Below are 15,856 nucleotides of genomic sequence, written 5' to 3'. Positions count from 1 at the left end.
TAGCGAAGCTTCCGCAACACTTGATTTCAACAGGGCTTCCGCGGCACTTACACCTTCTCTTCTCCTCTTGGATGCATACAAAGTGATACCTCATTCACCTCTCCCACACCCAAGGAGAGCCTCTTCTTTTATAGGCTCTCAAGAGCTTCTCTTATTGGAGAGAGACTTGAGTTGATCTTCATGCAAGATGTGGCTGTTCAAGGACCTACTCTGCAACACCAATTTCGAGATATCTCCCTGTGTGTTGCTCGGATGAAAAAATGTCCAATATAAAAGTTGTAGATCTCATTGTTTCCAATAACTTTCGCGGGTCATTTTTAGAGATCGTCTTTCTATCGGGAGATATTTTAAAAATGAATTCACCATGTCTTTAAAAAAAAAGATTCTTAAACTGTACTCTTAACTTGTGGTCTATGCAACCACCTTAAGGAGAGTTTGTTAAATTGCCTTGGGATTGAATTCCACACAAAAGCTTGTGTCATTTTTTAGAACTTAGAAAGAGAAAATCACTTCTCTCCTCACTTTCAGAGGATCACGTCTCTCGTCTTGCTTAGTGAGAGAATTATATCTCTCGTCTTTCTTAATGAAAGAAAAGACCTTAAACCTTGACTTGTAAAGGAGAGGATGATCCCAAATGAATGCAATGCTCATTACACACAAGTAAACATTCCCAGGCATCCCTGGATGCACGCATAAATATATATACGAAATGCTAATGCACTTTCTCTTCTTAGAACTCAATCCATCTTCACTTATGCGTAACTCCTTGGTTCTTGTGTACACCCTTACACTTGGCAAACACTTCTTTCCCCCTTGAACATAACTTGTAGTGTATGTACCAGATATCCCCATCACAGTGCTCTGATCACCTTATTAAGTGATGCACTAGGAATACTGGTCTCTAAATGGTCTCATGGCCATGCTAGATCATCATCAATACTTATTGATATAATTAAAAAAAAAAAGAGAATGTGTAATAAGCAACCAATTTAGTGACAGCTATCCTCAATTGATCTTTACACTAGTCATCAAATTCCTCTTCCTCTTACTAATCGTTAGCTTCTAAAGGCCTAGAAGAATCTACATTTTGGTCAAAACCAACATTATCAACTTGTTGTCCATGCTGCATGCCTTGTCGAAGATTAGGCATTGCATTTTCCCTAATACTTTGTGAATTTTTAGATTGAGAGGCATCATCCGTGCTTGATCCTATCTCACTATCTAGAGACATTCTTGTTGTAATGCTTTGTGAAATACAATTTTAGTACTAGAGCAAAGCTTCTAACTTCAATTAGGTACATAAGGCCCATCAATTTGAGAGGGTATTGATGGTATCTTGATGATGGAACCATGAAACTAACCTTCATTCTTAGATAGAGTAGTAAATAACTTGATTTAACACTAAGTATACATTCACATAAATTAAAAATGCACACCTTACCATTTTAATCTTGGACCTTGGATATCCTATTGGCCCCAAAATTGGTGCCGTTTGTAGTATTTCTTTATTTTATATTGCAAATGGAAGGAGTACAATTGAGATCGTCTAATCTCCTCCACTAATCCAATTGTCTATTGCTACCAAAACTAAATAGCATGCCTCCAAACCAAATTGCCTCTTGGTTTACTTAGGAATTAGACTTCACTCTGTTCCTTAAAAGACAAATGCAATCCCCTTGAAATTTCTCAATTTTAGTTGATAGAATTCAAGTCCTAGGCCCTCAATTTTGAGCACACATCCAAAGGCAATTGTCAAAACCCTAAATTTTATTGTAAATTAGGGTTTACAGTAGAGATTTACTAAAATCTCTTCATTTGATGGCTCAAATTGTTGAAAAATATTGAGATAACTTGTGCGATGACTAGGGGATGAGAGAGAATATTGTAAAGAGAGAAATTTCTCAGTTTCATTGTGAGAAATGCTAAATAACTACTGCTGTCCTACTCAAATAGCTGTGAAAGTTACCATATACAGCTTAGGACCACCAGAAAGACTGATGTCCCCTCATGTATATTGTCGTCTACACTAAAAGAACCTTGGGCTGATACTATTACCCACTCTTGGAGGGCTCCAAACTACTCTTATATGCTATTAGGACTGATCCTTGGTGGTTGTGAATCACATCAACAACCTCTCCTTGCTCTCTAGTAGCCTCCTTCTCTCTCACAATGGCTAGAATAGACTCTACCAGTTCCTAAAAGCGTCTTTTCCACTTGGATGGGCAAGTTTTGCCAAGTGGCAACATTCTAATATCATTTTTCAGTATTATTTAGATTTTTAAATTAATTTTTAGAATACTAATTTAAAAAACTAATTGAAAAATTATTATGGTACTCAAAAAATTAATTTCACCGATCAATAATTAAATTGGCCAGGTCATTTTGTCTTCCAAGTATCCTTAAGCAATTATTAGCCCTTAAATTGACATTAATTAATTAATTCATGCCTAGTCTCTAATACCTTCATTGACATTAGTAGCTAATAAATTGGTATAGGCCTAAATTTGACACTTGGTACCACTTAGTGCATGTCAAACATAACTTATTACAACTTTTGCCTTTGACACCCATTGCATCCTCGAGGTCCTTTACATGTTACCATGAAATCACATATGCTAAACAACCTTGCATATTTGATTAATAACTTAATCAAATGTTATCGACAAGATTACGGCATCTTAAAATTTCACATCCTTATGACATTGTCTTTCACTCCTTATATGTCAGTGAGTGCTACATCTACATGTACTGCATTTTCATGCATTCAACATTGTATTAGCCCAAGTTTCCAAAGCTTTCAAAGTTTGAATTATGTTCCTTGTATCAACCTTCCTTGAACCTCCTTGCCACATGTAATGTACCTTTGAACATTGGTGCGAGGCACTTGGAGAATCTAGGTGCAGAGCACCTATTATAATGTTGCAAGCAAAGTGTCACATAAATGTAAGGTTTTTAAGAATAAGAACATCCAAAAAGAACACATTAATGTAATGCAAAGTACCATGATTCTTTGAAATATGGTTGCTCTCTATCTATTTGTATATATGTCTCTCTTGATTGCACCATCCCTCTCTCTATCTTTCTAAGCTAATACAATGTTATAAGCAAATTACCACATAAATGTGAGGTTAAATAGCAAAAACACATTAATGCAATGGAAAGCCAATTGTGTGAAACATGGCTGTTTTGTGAAACAAAGACAGGAGAGGTTTGGTACACTACGCTTTGCATTTTATAGCATAAGAAGGGTTGTAAACTCAAGATACCAGGACGGGGGCTATAGACAGAGCTTAGAAAGCTTCGTTTATAATATAACACAGGAGAACCTTTCCGACTGTCAGCACTAGTCCGTCGCGGGATCGGGACTGTTATCAGAGACAGACAGGCAAGATTGGAGCCTGCTTCTGTTGAGATGGTGGATGTCGCGACTCGCTTGGAGCTCGACAAGTTGGAGAAGAAGGTGGATGAAGGGGTAGGAGACATCGCGCAGTACCTGGCCTTGCTTCGCAAATACAAGCTCCGCCGCTCAGACAAAGCCGTCAAGCATGGCGTCGCCCTCCTCCAAAATGCCGCATCCCGCAGAAAGCTAGGGTCTGAAGGTCAGGCCTATTTTCCTTTTGATTCTTTACATTCTTTCACCTCCCTGTTTTCTCATTTTGTATTGAATATGCGTGCTCTACAAATCGGTTCATTCTGCTTTTTCCTTTTGTTTTGAGTACGCATGCTCTACGAATCGGTTCATTCTTAATTTCGATTCGCCTCTTTGCCAAATTCGCCACCAGATCTGCTCTTTGATCGTAAAGACAGAGATCAGGCTCACCTGCAGATTGTACCTGGCCGTTATTTATTTCCATGGAGCATATCTTGTCTACTGGGTCACATTTTCACACAAGCAATACTTGTTGACCCATGTGACATGAGATGGCCCTTCCGACCTTGTATGCCTACTGAGGACCTAAAGCATTGGAATACAAATGCAGCACAATAGCCCAATTCATGTAGAAGATCTTCCTGTGGAGAAAGAAAGAAAGAAGTTATATCGACACCCCTTGGAGAAAGAAAGAAAGAAAGTTATATCGACACCCCTTGGAGAAAGAAAGAAAGAAAGTTATATTAACATCTCATGGAGGCCAAAACTGACCTAAGAGACAAATCAACTGTATCATTCTTCATTTGTACATTCCACTTTGGGTGCCAAAGGCATAAACAACTAGAAAACGAAAAAAGAAATAGTAAAAGTAAACTCTAAGATCAGCCTATCCTTAGAAGATAGAAGTACAATATATCCAAAGATCCATGCAGGCATTTTAGATGGTCACTTTTGGATGTTTGGAACTCCACAATGATTGCTCTACCTTGTTTGTAGACCACCCATTTTCCTTGTCTTCGAGCTTTATGTACTTTGGCCAATTTTTGTTTCCTATTCTTGAGAGAGAGAGAGAGAGAGAGAGAGAGAGATTAATTAGGTGGTGCCCGTGGTCCTCATGCATTGCTCATGTCTTTAAGGATACCACCACTAACAATTGTCAAGTTGTTGCTCTGTCATTGACTTCTTCCCTCCCCTTGCTCTCCCCCTCTCAATGCCTAATATAGAAAGTGTGTTATCCAACAAACACAAGTATCTTGAATACCATTTGGATAAGAGCTAGAGTCATGGACCAACCAACTTGTGTTGTCACCATGTTATGAACAAGCAATTGCCTAATCTTTGTATGAGCATATGTAAGAATTGTATGGATTGCGGCTTGCTAAAGGAAGTTGTCAACGTCCAATATTGTAAATTGAATGATCATTATTGGCAAATGGTGAAACATCCCCCCAATATCCAAATGGGCTCACCCTCAAGCTTGGGAGCTAGCAGCACTTTGGGCCACAATCACTTCCCAAGGGTTGGTGTCCCATACCACCAACCCATATCATCTCAGTGTACAGATGGGCAGTTGCTATCTCATGCAAGGTTCTAGCAGTTTCCCTAGGCTTTAGCAAAGTTGGGGGCCCAGGCCTAGACGAGCAAGATTGGTCAAATCTGGGATTGCTTATGTCCTCAAGGTTTCCATGTTTCTCCTAAGGCTTCGTTGTTATTGTTTCCATTGTCTTAAAGCTTGTACAACAGCTAATAATTCTTTATCATATGTAGAATATTTAAGTTCGGATGGTTTCACACTTGAATGTGCAGAGAGGGTGACGAGATATTACAGTTGGTTGCGACTCCTCTGGCATTTCTATCTTCGACCGCGGCTTTCGCGTTAGTACTCTTAGTAAGCTTTCTCTTTGGAGCCATCTTGCATACACGATCCTTTACCTTGGGTCCTTGATGTGGTTGCTTTGTTCAAGGGCGGCTCGCAAGTGGTCACCAAACCGATGAGGGAGATGAAAGTTGGATAGTGTTCGTGACTTTGAAAATCACCTTGGCTTGCTAGGTATAGAGAGGTGATTTGGCAGCAAAAACGTAGGTGCTTGACGCCAAATGAAGATGATGGTCGCCAAGTGGAGGAAGAGAATCTGTAGCAAAAAATGGAGGTATAATGCAACACCAGATGGTGGAGATGCTTGCTAAGTGGAGGAAGAGAATTTGTAGCCTAAAACATAGTTTGAAAGGTGTGAAAGATAGGGCATCTGGTGCAGGGAGAGATCTAGACCACAAACCACAATATCCTCTAGGTGGGGTGTGTGTCATGAGGACATGTATTTTTGAAACCCAACTTAACATGTGGATTAATTTTTAATCACAAGATTAAGTAAATATTGCAAATGTGAGGTGTAATTGGGGTTAGAGTAAATTTACGAGCTCAGGACTCGAGAAAATCATGGGATGTCAAAGGCAAAAGTTGCTATAAGTTATGTTGCACAGGTACTTGGTGGTATTTGGTGTCAATTGTTGGCCTAGGTTATTCATTTGGCCATAAGTATCAGTTGGTGACACTGGAGATTGTTAGCAGAGTATTTGTCAGCTCATGTGTGAGTCTGAGCTTGATCTGGGCTGGGCATTTTTTATTAGGTATTTTAGGTTTTTTTCTGGTGTGGCATTTTATGCCAATGGAGCATTTTATGCACCAGTCGGCCAGCTTTAATGCTGTCCGACCAGCATTATTGCTCCCCACTTTTTCAGCCTATTTATACTCAGTGGCTCCTCCTCAGTCAGTCACTTCATCTTCACCATCTGTAGACTCTGTGGAGAGAGGAGCCAGTGCCAGTGCCCATGCAGCCAGTGACTCACTGTTGTATGCGACTGTCTCGTGTTCAGATATATGGATTCCATTTCCCGTGCATACATCTGAGTTCTCATATGTATCGTGTTCTTTCTTTTCTCTTTTTGTCTTGTGTTTCAGCAGTTTATTTCAGCACATGTTTACTTCTGACATGGTATCAGTTTTCAGGATTTGTGTTTCTGCTGTGTTTTCTTGCTGATTTCAGGACTGTTTTGTACCCCTGCTGATCAGACGACTGCTGTCGCAGCTAGGCGACCTGTTTTGGGGCTGTTTTCAGCCTGCGTTTTTTGCAGTTTTGCCATCGCCTGCTGCCTCCGCACCCTCTGTTGCCTACGCACCCTCTGCTGCCTGCGTTTTTCATCTGCAGCTGCTGGCGACAGTTTTCTACCTGTTTTTCTCCAGTTTACAGCCTGCGTTTTGCTGATTCAGCATCTCTCGTGGCTGGGTGACTGTTACTTCAGGCCGTTTTCTCTGTTTTTGGCAGTTTTTGACTGATTTTTTGACTTTCTGCAGCAGATTTTTTCTTCTATTGATCAGATTTTAGGTTCTATTGCATGTGAACTCTCATTTTCTGTAGTCTGTGCTTGTGTTTTGGCTGTGTTTCCTCTCTAAATTCCATCTCTTCTCTACTTCTCTTCTTATCCTCTCCATATGGCTCCTCCGTGCACTTCCACTGATGATAAGTTACATGGACCTGATTATCTCACATGGAGTGCTGTCATGAAAGCTTGGTTTGTGCAGAAGCGGCTATGGTACATCGTCTGTGGAGCTATTGCTCGACCTCTCCGTCCTTTTCCTCTTCCTGAAGACTTTGATGAGGACAATCATGAGGAAGCAGTGCTCACATGGGACTCGGACGATGCCCGTGCTTACTCGGCGTTGCTTCGGTGTATTTCTAAAGCGGTCTTACCGGCGGTTACCTCCTGTAGGACATCTCCTGAAGTATGGCAGAAGTTGCAGCAGATGTACGAGGCACCTTCCACCATACGGGCCGTCACACTTTATGGCCAGCTCCAGCAGATGAAGTTTGAGCCGAAAGATACTATTCAGTTTTTTCTTCTTCGTGTTACGCAGGTACAGGACCAGCTTCGGCACATGCAATCTGCTCTTCCCGAGGTGCATCTCGTCGGAACGGTCCTCTACAAGCTCCCCCCGGAGTTTGATGGAGTGGCCAATGCTTTGCGGGCGCAGACATCATCGACTCCTGTCAGTTTTACACATATGACCTTGATGGTTCTTGAGCATGAGACATCCTTGAGATTACAGGGGCGGCTTTCGGCACATTATGGAGGTGAGGTTTATGTAGCTTCAGAGAGGGGTGACGGGAAGAAGAAGTCGAAGGCCCAGTGTTACCACTGTGGCAAGAAGGGACATTTGCGGAAGGACTGCAAGAAGTTAGCGGCTTCCAGGAAGGAGCAGAAGACGAAGCGGGATGCTGACTCTACCGATGAGTCCTCTCCTTCATCAGACTCCGACTCCGATCCTCCGACCAAGGTGAAGTCCAAGGTGTGGAAGGGATCCTCTTCTTTGGATCGCGGGAAGGGCTTGGTGGCCCCTTCCTCGGCTGCTTTCTAGTGGTGGTGATGAGGTCATCCCTCACGACTCTCTTGTGCCAGAGAGGGAGTGTGAGCGGGTGTTCAGATGGGGCAGCCGCGCCTCATCTATACTTTTATACATGTGCATAGGTTCTCGAGATGGACGTCCCTGACGCATCAACTTCAGTTTGGCGGAATCAAATACTGGAGCTGGGATTGACATCCAGGTTCATGCTGAGTTGGTTATCTGACAGAGAGCGGGAGGCTTTCGTCTGGAGCTCACATGAAGAGACACTTTGGCGGTCTGGCCAAAGGCGGGGACTCCATGGTCACATATGTTCAGAGGCATTTTTGACAGGATGGTCTTGTATGCTCCTGCGAGACATTGATGATGGACACAGAGACATGCTATGATCTTCTCTATTTTCAGGTGCTTGGTACGATCGACATCAGGTTCTCTTCGAGGCACCTTGGTGGTGGCTTGATTACCCACTGCTTGGGTATCCATGGTTCTACTTGGTGATTCTATGTTGTATAGTTTCTGATCCCTTTTCATTGTACTATTGTATTGTATCAGATCACTCATGATCTGAGAGAGGGTGTTAGCAGAGTATTTGTCAGCTCATGTGTGAGTTTGAGCTTGATCTGGGTTGGGTATTTTTTATTAGGTATTTTAGGTTTTTTTCTGGTGTGGCATTTTATGCCAGTGGAGCATTTTATGCACCAGTCGGCCAGCTTTAATGCTGTCCGACCAGCATTATTGCTCCCCACTTTTTCAGCCTATTTATACTCAGTGGCTCCTCCTCAGTCAGTCACTTCATCTTCACCATCTGTAGACTCTGTGGAGAGAGGAGCCAGTGCTAGTGCCCACGCAGCCAGTGACTCACTGTTGTATGCGACTGTCTCGTGTTCAGATATATGGATTCCATTTCCCGTGCATACATCTGAGTTCTCATCTGTATCGTGTTCTTTCTTTTCTCTTTTTGTCTTGTGTTTCAGCAGTTTATTTCAGCACATGTTTATGCTTCCACCGCTGCTCCACTTCTGACAGAGATGTGGCGTTTAATGATATCTAATGCCGATCTAATTGTCAAAGATGACACAGAGAGACTCGGCAGTGGAAAATGCCTAGCCAATTCAATTATTGGCCAGTTAGATTATTTTTTTGGACACCGAAATAATTGTTAGATTAATTTTTAGTAATTAATGGCTGAAAATTAATATTTAATGATGGATAATGTTGGAAAAACCATTTGGAAAGGCTGCCACTTGGCAAACTTGCCCATACAAGCTGGTAAAAGGTTGAAAAAGAGGAAAAACGAGATCATTCTTGCTGTAGCAAATGTGGGAGAGTTGGTAACAGCCATGGCCAGCTTATTTTCAGCCGTTGCAGCCAGCCACAAGTGAGTTTTGAGGAGGCGATTGCAGTTTCAGACCCTCCACAGCTGGACGGTTGCATTCAGGTATAAGATGACAGCTGATTTGGATGTCTTAGCTGTAGATGACAGCATTTAATGCTGTTGTGGCAGGGCAGCAGCTGCATTTGACTGATTTTCAGTCATTCTTCACGACAAAACTCTGAATTTTTTTTCTCTATTGCTTTCTCTCACATCTCCTAGCATTTTTCAGCCTTGCTACGAAGATCTCAGCATTTGGACCCTTGGAGGTTGAGAAATTGCAAAATTCTCTGCTGTAAACCCTAACTTACAGCAGAAATTAGGGTTTAGCAGCAGCCTTGAGAAGTGTGCCAGAAATTGGAAGCTCCAAGACTTGGATTTTTCAAGGCTGAAGGTGAATTTCAGCTAAATTCAGGTGGAGTACTAGCCAGCCATTGAATTTGGGGCATTTCTAGCGTCTATAAAGTGGGTGAAGGCCAATAAGTGCTCGAATCAAAGGGCAAAACAAATCGAAGACTTGCTGGTCACTTTGGACAGCAAGGGGAGTTTGGATTGCGAAGGGGATCAGGAGAATCTCATTGTAAATCAACTTCTTCTTCAATAAAGCTAAATCAATACTGAAAGGGGCGCCAATTTTGGGGTCAATTGGGTGTGCATTGTCCAAGATCAGTAGGTAAATTTGTATTTTCAGATTTGCATTTATTGTTTGCTGCTGTAATTAAGTTGTTTAGGGATTTACCACCCATCCATGGAAGGAAGGCTGGTTTTAGTGTGAGTAATAGTGGAGAGGAAGAGAGTGATAGAATGTCAGAAGGAATGAATGTGGGATGGATAAATGGTGGACTCAATGCCATATATATAGGCATAGACTGTCTAAAGTGTCACCCACTAAAGTCTCTAAGGTGGCGCCTCAACTCTCTCAGAAGTGCCCAGAAAGCCTTTTTGGGGCTGTAAATGAAAACCAAAAATAGAAATAAAGGAGGGAAATGGTTCTCAATTCAGGAAAAACTATTCACTTGGGATATAGCCAAAAGTTAACACTCTTCACAATCAAGTCCAGTGGCAGACTTATATAATCCATTTTTATGTGAGTTTGATTTTGCCTATATTGCTCCTATTATGTAGGAATCAATTGTAAGTCGCCAAGGACACCCAAATTGGTATCCGTATGGATTTAAAGAAAGCCCTAGGTTCAAAGATGTTCCATTAGGTAATCCTTTATTCTCTATTTCATTTGAGTATGAGTTCGGTGCTTTCCATTCACCTTCACATTTTCCGCCCTTCCCTCCCACCTTCACTTCACATTTAGATTCCTCTTCCTTTAATCTATACCCTTATCTTTCAATCTACAATAGATTATCCCATCTTAGCACACATTGTCTTTGATGCACATCAAGAAGTATACCACTCTACACCTTGGTACATTGTTAGCGGGCATGGCACTCTTTAATATTGTGCCTTACACACACTTGCAAGTGTATTACTCTTTGTCCTTTGGTCTTGTTGTGCGGGGAATCCTTCTCCTGCACACTGTACCGCCCTCCTCTGTTACTCAAATGCATGAACCCCCATCTTGTGCTGATGAATTACGTTCTTCTTTGAAGGAAATAAGGAGTGGAAAGGAATCACCTTCATAGTTAGACACAATTCTGCCTTTCTCGATTGACCCTAGACACGGATCACGTTCCGATGCTGATGGTTAGTCTTCTTCTTTGAAGGAAAAAGGAAGCGGTATAGTCACAACACTCTCACAAAGACTGACTTGGCAATTGTTGCCTTTAAAAAATAGTTTTTGTACATTTTGCCATAAAATTGAGCCATGTAGATGACAATTGTTGCTCAAAGGCCAAGGTTCTTAGGCCCATGCCCAAAATCACCTCATCCCTAGTTGAGGCCTCAGTCTTCTACCCACACCGAAGGTGAATCCAATCCCCATTCCTTAATCTACCTTAGCCCCTTCCGGCAGTGGTAGTGCCACTCCAAGGAGGTTGAGAGGGAATCTTCCCTAGAGAGGTAGTGTAGGTTTTCCACCCTTGGTGTCCGTGTTCATCAGTGGCTGCCCATTGGTGCAGTGGATCTTGGATCTCCCCCTTATTTGGTGCCTCATAGCATCTTTGACTGGTTTTGTGATTACTAAAACATCCCCCTGGGATCCAATGTGCCCACGCGACATGATGCAAACCAAACTCACAATAAAGGAATTGGACATTAGACTCATCGCCTAGCCATAGAGCCTGATGATCTGGAGTGATTGCTAGAATGCGAGCTTGGAATGAGCAGTGGTAGAGCAGAGAGTTGAGAGCATCGAGTAAGAGTGTACCAGTGTGTTGCATGGTACACAGAATAAAAATGTATTTATATGTTAGGGTACAAGTAAAGGGTGTGTTCACATCCGTAAGTTTATACTCACGGGATAAATGGAAGTTTACACATGAAGGGGCTTTACACCCAACAACCTCCCACTTAAAGGCCCAAAGTGGTGCTTGTAAGCTATCCAACTCCCACTAGTCAAATGCAATGATCATGCTGAGCCTTTGCAAGACTTTTAGTGGGAACATCTGTAGGGTTATCTTGGGTTTTGACCTTAGATAGTGTGACAAGGTCACCATCCAAGACCTGTCGAATGAAATGATACTGAACATCTATGTGTTTGATACGGGCATGAAACATGGCATTTTTAGAGAGACATACTTCACTCTGGCTATCACAACCAAGCATTGGAGTACAGGAAGAAAGACGAAAATCTTTGACCAAATGGCCAAGCCAAATAGCTTCCCTAGAAACTTGTGTGGCTGAAATATATTCAGCCTCTGTAGTACTCAGTGCTACAATTTTTTGCAACCTTGAACACCAAGAAATAGCTCCACCAGCCAAAGTAAAGATATACCCACTGGTAGACTTTCTAGTGTCAAGATCTCCTGCCCGAATCACAAAACTCTAGTGTACCCTTTCCATAGCATATACATTTGTCTTGTGTACCTTTTAAGTATCTAAAGATACATTTCACTGCTTCCCAATGTGGTTTGCCAGGGTTAGACATGAATCTACTAACAACTCCCACTGCATGGGCAATGTTTGGACGAGTTGCAACCATGGCATACATCAAAGAACCACAAGTTGATGCATAAGGTATGCCTTTCATTGCAGTAGCAGCTGTATCATCTTTTGGGCAACTTTGTTTGGTAAGCTTTGTATATGGTGGTAAAGGCTCACCAAGAGACTTAGCATTAGCCGTATTAAATTTGTCAAGTACTTTGCTGATGTACTTGTCTTGTGAGAGAAACAACAAGTGCTGTTCTTTTTCTTTTAATGTGCATGCCCAAAATGTGTTCAGCTACTCCCAACTCTTTCATTGAGAAGGCTGAACTCAGCTGCCTTTTAAGAGTATGTAAAGTACTCTTATGCTTTCATGCAATCAGCATGTCATCCACATATAAAACTAGCACAACAAGGCTTCCATCATTAGCCTTCTTAGTGTATAAGCAGTGATCTACATGGCTGCATTTGAATCCATGGTTGGGCATAAAGGCATCAAATTTTTTACACCATTGTCTAGGGGCCTGTTACAGCCCATATAAGCTGCGTTAGAAACTAAATGCACTTCCTTGGAATAGCAAAACCTTCGGACTGTTTCATGTACAGCTCTTCATCCAACTCACCATAAAGAAAAGCAGTCTTCACATCCATCAGATCCAACTCTAAATCCAAGGATGTAGTGAGAGCAAACAAAACACGGAGTGTAGTCATCTTCATCACTGGCGAGAAAACTTTTTGGAAGTCTATGTCTTCCTTCTGTGTATAGCCCTTAGCAACCAGACGTGCCTTGTATTCGGGCTTCCCATCAATACATCACCTTATGAACCCATTTGTTAGGAATAGCCTTCTTATCCTTGGGCAAAGGTACAAGCTCCCATGTGTTGTTTGCATATAGAGATTTTATCTCTTCTTGCATAGCAAGCTCCCACTTTCTCTTGTTTTCACATGACTGTGCTTCTTTAAATGTCAAAGGCTCACCTTCATCAGTCAATAAAATGCAATCCAAAGACGGCAGTGTGGGAGGGGGGGACGCAGTCCTAGGGACAGGACTGGGTGGGGACGTTCCGGAACGGACGGACGTCCCATCTCTGAGTGGGGACGCCAGTGAGCCAAGCGGGGACGCGTTCCCGGAACGCATGCGTGTTAGGGACGCCAACTGGGGACGGCCCAAGGAGCTGTTGGGCCATTTCTGAAAAAGAAAAATTGACTGTTTGGCTACCAATTGCCATTTCCGCCATGCTCTTGCCAATGTTTCCTATATAATGCTCCACTGTCCGACCCACTACTTAGTCTCGACTCTCGACTCTCTAGAGCACTTTGGACTCTTGAGTCTTATGATTTACCCTCATACTTAGCATTTGCCATTATGTCGTGGCATTTTGACATTTTGTATTTATTTTTGGCTTTAGTATTTACACTCTCCTCCCATCTTCTATGTACATTTGTCATTGTAGTTTGAGCCTTGGCTCTTGACTCTTGAGTGACGAGTTGTCACGAGTCTTTTGGATTTCCTAATATGATGCTTTATTTTCTTCTATTTGGTGCAAATGTGTCCTTCAAATGTTCCTCTCTTAGAATAGATTAAGTGTGATTTTAAAATACTAAAAAAAACTACTTTTTAATTGCCGTTTTTCCCCCCATCCCCGAGACGGTCCTTTATCCAACCCCGTTCCCGTTCCCCGTCCCCGTCCCCGACCCTGTTTCCGTTCCTCGTACCATGTTACTATGGCTGAATGGCTGGCTGTTCATGCTGAAACTTAACCTTCTTCTTGTCAAGGTCACCATCTGAAGTATTTTTCAGCAACTTTGCCTCATTAAATACTATGTCTCGATTGTGTACTATCTTCCTATCCTGAGGAAGCCAAACTCTATATCTCATCTCTCTCTCATCTCCATATCCCATGAAGATGCCCTTGATGGATTTCATGTCTAGTTTAGTCTGTAGTGACGGGTTAGGCACGAAGATCGAGACAGTAGAAGTTCCTTAGGTGCGAAGAGACTGAGAGAGTGAGAGAGAGGAAAGCAGTGAGTGTGCACGATTTTAGGTACAATGACGCGAGTGTGTATCTTTAGGTTTTTATATAGATATATATATGTGTAAGTACAAGTGTTAAGGGTGTGTTCACACCTGAGCATATATAAAGGCACGAAGGCCTTTATTTCCAACAACTTCTCACCTAAAGGCAATGTGCCTTAAGAGGAGAAAAGAATCAGCTAAGTCTAGGTATGTACAAAGTTGAAATACATATATCTATCCAACGCCCATCATCTATCAGCAATGAGCAAACCGTTCTGCTAGAAGACCCTTCGTGAGAAGGTTTGCAGGATTATCATTTGTATGCACTTTGACAAGCTCAATGCTCTTGCTGTCAAGTACATCTCTAATGAAGTGGTACTTTACTTGTATGTGCTTTGTCTTTGCATGAAAGACAGGATTTCGTGCTAGCATGATAGCACTCTGACTATCACAATGGAGAACAGGTAACTTTGTGATGCCAAGCTCTCCCACCAGATGTGAAAGCCATAAAGCCTCCTTGCATGCCTCAGTGGCAGCCATATACTTTGCCTCTGTAGTAGACAATGCAACACACTTTTGTAGCGTGGAGATCCAAGAGACTGCTCCTCCTGTGAAAGTAAACGCATACCCAAAAGTGGACTTTTTGCAATCCGCATGACCAGCATAGTTTGCATCCGTAAAGCCAACAATAGATGCCTTCTGCTTTCCAAAGCAGTTGCACAACTCCTGTGTGCCTTTCAGGTATCTCATAATACCTTTCAGTGCATCCCAATGCTTCTTGCCAGGGTTTGCCATGTATCTGCTAACTACTTCCATTGCAAAGGCAATGTCAAGACGTGTAGCAACCTTAGCATACATCAAACTGCCAACAGTTGAAGCATATGGTATCTTGGCCATTTCAGCCTTCTCATCATTAGATGTAGGGTTGTCCTTTGCACTGAGTTTCACATATGGAGGCAATGAAACCCCAGTTGTTTTCCCCCCCTCCATATTGAAACGCTGCAAAACTTTGGAGATATACTCTTGCTGAGATAGATAGAGCAATCCTTTTGACCTATCTTTGAGTATTCGCATACCAAGAATGTGATTCGCATCACCAAGATCCTTCATGTCAAAGCTGCCATGAAGACTTTGCTTCAGTGAATCCAATGCATGAGTATCCTTGCCAGCAATCAGCATGTCATCAACATACAGAACCAAGATAATCAAGCTGCCATCTGGTGCCTTCTTAGTGTACAAGCAGTGATCCACTTGACTTCTATGGAAACCTTGAGATTGCATAAATGTATCAAACTTATGATACCATTCTCTTGGTGCTTGTTTCAGCCCACACAAACTCCTTTTGAGTTTACATACCATATTTTCTTTCCCTTTTTCAATAAACCCTTCAGGCTGCTACATATATATGTCTTTATGCAGATCACCATGTAAGAATGCAGTTTTTACATCCATCTGTATGAGCTCCATATCTTCAGTTGCAACCAACCCCAAAATGAATCTCAAAGTAGTCATTTTGACTATAGGAGAGAAAATCTCATCAAAGTCAATTCCATGCTTCTGCTTGTACCCCTTTGCAACCAATCTTGCTTTGTACTTTGGTGAGGAACTAGAAGTGACCTTCATCTTGTAAACCATTTGTATGGAAGCGTTTTCTGCCCTTTA

At 42.1% G+C, this 15,856-nt stretch overlaps 1 protein-coding gene across 1 annotated transcript in view; it reads left to right on the top strand.

Moving 5' to 3' along the window:
- Window positions 1-3,221: 3,221 nt before the first annotated feature.
- The window catches only part of LOC148009493 (uncharacterized), a 47,831-nt gene continuing 35,196 nt past the window's right edge, over window positions 3,222-15,856 (top strand). The window contains exon 1 of the mRNA XM_087672420.1: window positions 3,222-3,599. Within this exon, the coding sequence (XP_087528546.1) occupies window positions 3,413-3,599 (187 nt within the window). The 5' untranslated portion in view covers window positions 3,222-3,412. The remainder of the gene's footprint in view (window positions 3,600-15,856) is intronic.

Source organism: Lygodium microphyllum, chromosome 30 (assembly GCF_053477565.2).
Source record: "Lygodium microphyllum isolate KBCC chromosome 30, Lygodium_microphyllum_v1.1.10, whole genome shotgun sequence".
NCBI lineage: Eukaryota > Viridiplantae > Streptophyta > Polypodiopsida > Schizaeales > Lygodiaceae > Lygodium > Lygodium microphyllum.
The sequence above is the reverse complement of the archived record's forward strand: the minus strand, read 5'-3'. Positions and strand labels throughout refer to the sequence as shown.